The sequence below is a fragment of the Coenobita brevimanus genome, chromosome 39, assembly GCF_032717465.1.
Source record: "Coenobita brevimanus isolate Jiangsu-jjx chromosome 39, ASM3271746v2, whole genome shotgun sequence".
NCBI lineage: Eukaryota > Metazoa > Arthropoda > Malacostraca > Decapoda > Coenobitidae > Coenobita > Coenobita brevimanus.
In genome coordinates, this window is record NC_136992.1 from 20,197,001 (window position 1) to 20,207,560 (window position 10,560).

General features: G+C 36.9%; 1 protein-coding gene across 1 annotated transcript in view; it reads left to right on the forward strand.

Moving 5' to 3' along the window:
• The window catches only part of LOC145396812 (uncharacterized), a 29,961-nt gene extending 19,904 nt beyond the window's left edge, over positions 1-10,057 (forward strand). The window contains exons 2-3 of the mRNA XM_080270100.1: positions 9,092-9,263; positions 9,830-10,057. Coding sequence (XP_080126226.1) covers positions 9,092-9,263; positions 9,830-10,057 — 400 coding nt within the window. The remainder of the gene's footprint in view (positions 1-9,091; positions 9,264-9,829) is intronic.
• The last annotated feature ends 503 nt before the right edge of the window (positions 10,058-10,560 follow it).

Consider the following 10,560-nt stretch of genomic DNA (forward strand, 5'->3'; position numbering starts at 1 on the left):
CCGTTATCTACCCAGTGTGACGCTGACTAGATACAGTGGAAAATTCCTAAGTATTAATAGAAGTATTTACAATATAATTGTCCACAAAGGTTAAACTCGGTAGCATTTAATTTATTAATAATAATAATTAACCAGAAACTAGAGCTAGATCTCTGGTTTATTAAACCGCTTGAATTAGTAATAAACGTTCTCTGGTATTTTCCACTGCTTTCAACAGGGACAACTATTAAAAAGAGGAAAAGAGAGCAAATAGTACTGCTAATAGGATACCTTGGCCTGGGGGAAAATAGTTTCCACAATGCTGCTGATGATGATTTTTAGAATGATGATGGTCGGGGCGGAGATAATGATAAAGACTGATGACGATGATGGCCTGTGATTAATAATAATGATGATGATGATGACGAATAATGATGACTGGTAATGACAATGATTACAGGTGATGATGATTATGATAACAGTGACTGATGATAACGGATAAGGCTAATGATGGTGATGATGATGATGATGATGGCATACTGGTAATTATGATGATGGCGGATGATGTTGATGACTGATATGACTGGTGATGATGATGATGATGATGATGATGATGACATCGGTAATAAAAATGATGAGTGATATGACTCATGATGATGATGGTGACCTACCGGTTATAATGTTGATGGTGATGACGATGACGATGATAATACTGGTGACTGATGATGACAACACATGACTGATAATGATGATTAGTGATGAATGATGATGAATGACGATGATGATCATGACTGATAATTTTTTTTATAATGATGATGATTGGTGATTATGATGATGATGACCAGTGATGACGGAGAATGATAGCTGATGATAACTGACGATGATGACTGATGAGCGATGATGATGATGATGATGATGATGATGATGACGATGATGGTGATAATTACTGATAATGATTACTGATAATGTTGATGATAAATGTTGATGACAATGACTTTCGGTGATGACTAATGAAGCTGACTGATGATAATTATGACTGACAGTGGTGACTGATGATTATGATGACTGATGATGATGATTATGGCTGAGGGTGGTAACTGATGATTATGATGCCAGATGATAATGATACGATGATGATAATGATGAAAATACTTATAATAACTGGCGATAAAGATGATGATGATGATGGTGATGATGAAAACATTACAATGACTGTTGATAAAGATAATTATTATTATGATGAAAATGGTGACAATGACGATGATGATGGTGGCTCAAGACGAGTGATGATGACTGTTGATGACAAGGATGATCGATAATGATGACATGATGAAGTTGATGTTGATAATGACATGATGATGATGATGATGACGAAGATAGGAATGACTGATAGTGTGACATAATAATAATGATGATGATGACTGATGATATTGATTGATGATGATAATTGTAAATCATGATGATGACTATTGACTAATTTTGATGATGAGTGATGACTTATAATGATTGAAAATGATGATGATGATGAGAGCGACTGATGATGACTGAAGATGAAGGCACTGATTAAAGGTGATGACTGATGATGATGATGATGATGATGATGATGATGATGGTGATGGTGGTGAAGATAATGATAATGACTGATGGCAGTGATGGCTGGTGATTAATGATGATAATGATGACCAATAATGATGACTGATTTAATGAAGATGATGATGATGATGATAATGATGATGGTGATAGCAGTGATGATGACGACGAGTAATGATGATGATTGAAGTGATGATGACTGCATAACTCATAATGATGATGATGATGATTATAGTGATGATGATGACTTGCAAAGAATGATGATAATGATGAGGACTGATGAAGACTAAATATGGTGATGGTGATGATGATGACTGGTGAAGGATGATGATGACAATGATGAAAACTGATTTTGATAATGTTGATAACTGGTGATGATGACTGATAATGATGATGACTAATGAAGATGACTAACGAATGATGATGAATGGTGATGATGACTGATATGGTTGATGATGACTGATAATGATGATTATGATATATAATGAAGATGATGATGATGATGACTCATTAAGATGATGATGATGACGACGGTGACTGATGAAGACGAATAACTGGTATGACTGATGAGGTTGATTAATGATGATGATGCGGACGTTAATTTTGATGATGATGAAGATGATGATGATGATGAGGAGGAGGAGAAGGACGAGGAGGATGGTGACTGATGATTACGATGACATGATGACATGATGATGACTGGCTATGAGTTATGAATGACACTGATGATGATGACTTATTATGATAACGATGATGATGATGGTGTTGATGACTGATTATGATTAAAGATGATGACTGAAGATAAATGACGACGATGATGATGATGGTGTTGATGACTGATTATGATTAAAGATGATGACTGAAGATAAATGACGACGATGATGATGATGATGATGACGACTGACGGTGATGACTGATGATGCTGACTGACGATGATAATGATGACTGACGGTGGTGATTGATGATGACTGTAATGATGAATGATGATGGTGATGAAAATGCTTATAATGACTGATGATGATGATGATGATGATGATGATAATGATGAAGATAACAGATAATGATGACATGATGATGTTGGTGTTGATGATGATTATGCTGCTGCTGCTGATGATGATGACGATGATGATGAAGACGATGCGACTGATGATGAAAACGGAGATAACATGATAATGATTGATGATGATAACACATGGTGATGACTGATGACTTGTAATGAGTGATGATGATAAATTATGGCTGATGATGAAGGAGGTGACTAAGAGTGATGGCTTATGGTGATAATGATAATGATGATAGTGAAACTAATTGTAATGACTGATGACGATGACAGTTGATGATCATAATGTTGATGATATTGATGGTGATGATGATGATGACCAGTAATAATGATGAATGATGATTGATGATGACAATGATATGATGATGATAATGATGATGACGAAAAATAATGACTGGTAAGTGATTACGATGATGATGATGATGACGATAATGATTATTATGGTGATGATGATCATGATGATGATGATCATGATGACTGGTGAAGAATGGTGATGGTACTGTAATATTAAGGAAAATGTACACTGATTATGATGATGTTGATGACTAGAGATGATGACTGATAATAATGATGATGGCTAATGATGATGATAAATGATGTGATTGTTGATCATGACTGATAATGATGATGATGATAATGATGATGATAACTGGTGATGTTAAGGATGGGTGATGACTGATGATAATGACTACTGATGATGATGATGATGATGACGATGACTGTGATATCTGATGATGATTTTAACGACATGATGATGATGATGATGATGAAAAGGATTGTAATGCCTTATGATAAGATTGATGATGATGACGATGATGATGATAATGACTGATGATAATGATGATGATGACTGATGATGCTACTGATCATGATGATGATGACGATGATAGAGAATGATGATAGTGACTGATGCTGATGACAACTTTTGATGATGACTAACCATGATGATGATGATTAACGTTGATGATGATGACTGTTTATGATAACAGGATGGCTGATGAAAATGACTGATGAGAATGATATTGACTGATGTTGAGGATGACTGGTTATCGTGGCTGATGGTGATAATGATAACTGATAATGATGAAGGATGACGATGATGACTTATGATGATGATGATGATAACGATGATGACTGAAAACGATGACTGGTGTTGGTAGTGACTGATGGTGATAACTAGTGATGATTACTGATGATGATGAAAGATAACGAATGGCTTTTGATTATGCCGATGACTGATGATGATAATGATGATGATTATGATGACTGAAGATGATGAGTGATGATGATGACCGATGATGATGATGATGACGATGATGACGATGATGAGGTTGATTGCCGATGATAATGATCACTGAGAATGTTGATGGCAATGATGATGATGACTGATGATGATGCATGATGATGATGATGAATAATGATGCCTGATGATGTTGATGACTGATGGTGATTGATGATGACCATGATGATGATGATCATGAAGACTGATGATAATGATAAAGTACGATGATGATGACTGATGATGATGGCTGATGTTGGCGATGATTGATGAAAATGACTGATGATAATGATGATGATGATGACTGAAGGCGATGATGATGATAATGGTGTCTGATGATGATGACTGATGATGAATGATGATCATGGTGAATGATGATCATGATGATGATCTTGATGAATGATGATGATTGGGGATGATGACTGATGATGATGATAATGATGACCGAAGAATGTTAATAGTGATCACTTGTGAAATATGATGATGATGATGATGATGATGATGATGATGATGACTAATGTTAATGATGCTGACTGATGAATAATAAATTATGATGGTGATGATGTTGATGAAGATGGCTGATGATGGTGATGAAGATGGCTGATGATGATGATGACTGATGATGCTGATTGATGTTTATGACGATGATGTCGTTGATGATTGATGGTAATGTATGATGATGATGATGATGATGATGATTGTGATGAAAGACGATGACTAGTGAAGATGATGATGATGATGAGCAGGAGGATGAGGAGGATGGCTGACGAATGGCGATAGTCCCTTGTGAAAAATGATGACGATGATGATGATGATGAAGACTGTGACTGATGTCGATGATGATGACAGACGAATAATGATGCTGACGATGATGACTGATTATAGTGATGACTGATGACAGATGATGATAGTGATGATGATGATGACCTATGATGATGATAATGATGATTTATGATAATGATGTTAGTACTTGATGGTGATTATAATAATTGTGATGATGATGAAGATGGTGATAATAATGATGATGATGATTGATGATGACTGATGATGATGGCTAATGATGATGGTGATGAATGATAATGATGATGGCTGATAATGGTTACTGATGATGATGATGATGAGTTGGTGGTGATGACTGAGGAAAGATAATAATGATGATGATAATGGTGATGATGATAACTTATGATGATGATGATGATGATGACTGATGATGATGACTGAATAATAATGATGGTGATGATAATGATGCTGATTGACGATAATCACTGATGATGGATGACGGTGACAGACGTATGATGATGATAACCGATGATGATAATGATGATGATGAATGAAAATGATGATGATGATGATGATTAATGAAGATGATAATGACTGAAGAGGATAATGACTGATGATGATGATGATGATAATGAATGATGACTGATGATGATGACTGATGATTTATGAATATGACTGATACTGTTGATAGTGATGATGACCGAAGCTGATGTTGATGTGTGAGGGTGATGACGGTGGCGATTATGATGATGATGATAATGATGATGATGATGGCGACGACTTCCTTGCCCCATCATAATCTTGGAGGCTGATGTGCATTTTATTCCAGTAGTCGGGTATCGATCATCATCATTTTTCTCCTCATTCTTTTTCTTTCATTGCTCAACACAAATCGACAACCAGTGAAGTGCTGTTAGAGCTCAGATTCAGGATAGTTTCCTTTTTTTTTTTTTTTTTTTTTTTTTTTTTTACTAGGTTCCATATGACAAGTTGTAAAATGTGTTTATAAAAATAGACTGCAGATAGTTTATTCTGGAACAACTATGTCAGTGTCATATATAATATTAGTAAAGTGTCGCAATGCAGCTTGACCGTTTAATAGAGCTATTAAAAATGGAAGAGGTAAATATGATGCACCAATACATAGGAAAGAGGCTTAAAATCTTTAAAATACAATAGATTTCTTACTCATATATCATTACATAGCAATGAATATTCTGGTTCAAGGTATACTCAGTGTTTAATTACCTGCATTCTGCTTAGCGTTCTTTTGACCCTGTGTGATGTGGGAATATATATATATATATATATATATATATATATATATGTGTGTATATATATATATATATATATTTGTGTGTGTGTGTGTGTGTGTGTGTGTGTGTGTGTGTGTGTGTGTACAGTAGCTCCCAAAAGTATCTTTAAAATGTGGTGCGAAGAATGGCAGAATGAACAGAATGAAACATTATTCCCGGCCACTTGTCGTCTCGGTGCGGTTGGTACGCATGGTTAGGTATCGTGGGTGGTACTGCTAATAAACACATCAACGCCACTATGTGACCGCAAACGTCCATCGACTTGTAAATGGTAACAGTTCAGCGATATTTATACCTCTGTGTTAAAGAATATAACCCATTACACACATTATACTGTGATAAATGTATCTTGGGATACATAGTAACCGCGACGGGCAGAGTTGCCATGTTCGAAAACTGACTGCGATGGGCTAAGTTGTCATGTTCGAATATAAGTGAAGGAATGAATTCTCCGAGCTAGGCCTATATTAGACCATATAGCCCTGATAGGGTGATGAGAGCGCTAACTTTCAGCTGAGTAGCTACTCGGGTGGGGCACGAACTCACTACCTCACGGTCTTGAGCTACGACGCCACCATTGAGTCACCCAGCCCCCCTTGAATATAAGTGAAACTCAGATTACTAAACAGCATGAGAAAAATACCCGTCACAATTCCTTCGTTATCACAACTACAAATAGATTAACAATGCAGAGGTTAATAATAGCCTATAGGGTCTGCCTGTTGGACAATTTTACCCACACATCATTATTTATACATACTACCCGAATGTGGCAATATCTCGGTGTCGGAAGGTATTGAGGTGTGGTGTTTCGTTACGCGAATGGCACAGCTTCATAGTAGGTGTCGCGTCGATTGAACAGAGGTCTGGATGCAGGCGGTGGATACAGTGGTTATTAAATGAATAAAAGGAGCCCCCCAAAGTGTGTTTAACCTTATCTTGTATTTCTTTTACATATAATGTCCAATATAAGAATGAATCTCGCAAGTCAGCTCCACAATACGGCTGGTGTATCAGTGACAAATAGGTTTATACGCTGCTCTGGGAATTAGTTCAGATAAGTTAATTTACTGTCTTTACATTTCGTTTACCTCTACTTGTCTCTCTAATATTTTTGTGCCGTTCACATTACACTGGGTGTGATGTCTCCCAGTCATAATCACAGATATTATATAAACACTTTCTCAAAATATATAAGTTCTGGGAAAGCTTGTATACTATTTATCTAGAGTGCTGATAACCTTGTGCTGGCACACGTGAAAGCATTACAGATGAACCACAGAAAGAGTAACCGTGCTTATGTTAAAACGAACTAGTTGTCACCATAATAACATCAAATATATCTACATATGACAAAGTGATTAGTATTACGTCAGTTAGAAAACGGTATATACAATCCCAGGGCATATGCAGGTGTATGGCAACCACTCCCCAGCATGCAGGTCTACCAATTTTGTTGAAGCTTCAGGCAACACGTGTCAGATACATCGTCCACTGTGTCAGAATGTATATTACTTTTTTTAAAGATACTTTTGGGAGCTACTGTACATTACTATGAGTTTTTTTTCCCATTACTTACATTTTACTTATACAACTAACAAACGTTTTTCAACCAAACGAGTAAAAAATAGAATTTGAAAACGTATTTTTTTTTTTTTTTCTGATGAAAATTCGTTGTCTAGGAGATTTATCATTAACATTGGTTGCTTATTTATTTGGTTCTTTATTCATAATGGTTGTACTGATTTCCTTTCTTCCTCCTAATTTCACCTTAAAACAACACTTTGGAATGAAAGCACGGTAATATTACTTCTATTGAAGACATAAACATTCCATTCCTTCGTGAAAAATGTAACCTTGATTAAAGTGAGGATGCTATAGAACTGATGAGTCCCGTACGAAGCAGCTCTGTGGTTAACGTTCCCGTCTCGCTGGAAATGTCCTGTATTTAGGGCTCAAACTTCAACTTTGGCTGACAGTATTTTGCAATAGATGCTGGTAGTATGGTAGTATGACCTTTCATATGCTTGCATATATATGCACCCTGTCGATTCTACTGATGATGTATACAGATTCTGCGATAAACAATTATAAGCACTGCAACACCTCTCCTTTCATATGCATCACCCTTCTTACAGACACTCCTTCCCCATCTGAACTTCGTCAGTATGATGAATGATTGATTTCTGGCTGTCACGCTCCCTCCGGGCAAAAGAACAAGACTCCTGCAAAAGGTCAGATATGGACAGATACATCATCATCATCATTATCATCCTGACCTCTTTTTTTTTTTTTTTCTGCTGAAGGATGGGGTGAGATAGGATTCATTAGGCATGGAAGAACTATATAAGAAGACAGTGCTTAAACAATTACAGGAATATAATCCTCTCTTCGTTGGGGCACGTTTAAAATGCTATTCCAGCCAACATTATATGATAATAAAAAGCTGAGAGGGAATATATTGGCATGACGGTGTAATTATTGGTACCATTAATCCTTGCATGGACGGGATAACTCCAGCATTCGGTTTCTGTTTACGCTAGATTATTTGATGCAGATAGGAGTGAGTCGCAGGAGCCTCAGGAATGACAAACCAGTTCAAAAATAAACTGGTGAGGAACAGGTGCTAGAAAGCCGCCATATAAACTGATGAGAATACAGTCTATTGAACTAGAGGTCGCTGGTATCTCTGGAACCAGAGGTCGTTGGTATCGATCTTTACGCAAGGGACTACACAGAGATCGACTGAACTGTATAATGAATAAACTCTTGAGGCTGAGATCACTAAAACTTCTGTATACTTCTACCAAGAATTTCGCTGACATTTAAATTCCACGTATGGTATGCATAAACTACTTCGTGATTCCATGCTGGCCTAAAGCACAAACATTATCATCATCATTTGCGGTATTAACATATCATTATGATCAGTATTAATATATTATGATCGTATCGCCACCAGTGAAATATGTTGTCAGAACACACACACACACACACACACACACACACACACACACACAAGAAGTGACTTGATTTCTCACTTGATTCTCTCTCTCTCTCGTTTCGCTTCCGTTTATCACAATACAGGAAAGGCGCCCCCTTTCGCCGTGCAGTGACCAAGCTGACCCAGAGGTTGATCGAGGCAGGACTAATTCATCACTGGCTGGATGATGTGGTGTACGCCAGGGTGAGGCGGGAGAGACACCGATATGGCACAGATTATGCCATCAAGGATTTACAGTGGCAACCTCAGACTCAGGTGACACACCTCTTTAATTTTGGTAAACATGACTGTAAAAAAGTTACGCATTAAACTTACAGTATTCAGGTTCTAAGGAATTATAGATGATGAGGCTCTTTCTAACGTTAGCTTAGATTCGACCGTTCTTCACTATCATGCAACGGTGTCACTTTTTTTTTTTTTAATTTACAGTATTATCATGTCTCAGATGTTAATAGTCAAGGCTTAACCATTGTGGATGACGATAAACAATCTAGCACTGGCTCTTCGGATGAGAATCAGATAATGATGTTATGATTATAGCATCCGTGAAGCATACGTTGGAGGCTTGAACTTTGCTTTAACTGGTCAGCAGAATTTAAGCCTTCCTATAGTTTAGCTACAAGTATTGGCAAATGATGAAGAGTTATTAGGCTAAGGGATCAGACCAACAAAATCTAACGTTATAATAATAAAAAGTTAAGAAATCCATACAATGCAGCAAGCCTTGCTTATACACGGGCAGTATGTCGTCTGTATAGCTAATTATACTTACAGTAAACTCAGGAAACTGATGATGATGATAATGAGCCGCATGTGAACAGGTTGAGAGACAACTGGTGGTTGTTGGGTTGGAGCATCTGCAGACTGGCTTCTGGTTCCTAGTGGGAGGCCACGGTGTCGCCTGCGTTGTCTTGATGGGGGAGATACTTAAATGGTACACGTCAAACCGTCACCCTGACACGTCAGCTTCAGGAACTGGGAACCAGACACATAAAAAACAGGCAGAAAGGCAGTCTGGTGGTCTTACTGCAAGTAAAGCCAATGTATAACGAAAACTGAACACTTATCACTCATAAAAGTTTGTAAACCTACACACAATCTTCTTCTCTTTGTCACGGCTGCTTTGAAGAAAGTTGTCTCAACACCTATGACCAAACAATGTCACGAATAACGCGTCATTATCCTATATATATATATATATATATATATATATATATATATATATATATATATATATATATATATATATATATATATATATATATATATATGTGTGTGTGTGTGTGTGTGTGTGTGTGTGTGTACAGGAATCTCGCCTTGAATATATGTATGCAATTTGACCATGGGAGAAATAAAAATAATAAGTACTTTCGTATATTACATCTTCAGACATGACTCACCTATTCTCTCAGTAAATCTTCAGGGTAATGCAAAGGTGATTTCTTCATACAGACTTGTTAAAACTACAGTCTACAATTTTAACCCGGGCCCTTGTCTACGAAAAATGGCCCAGTAGTGACCTGCAGGTCGAAAGTAGCTACGGTAACTGTAT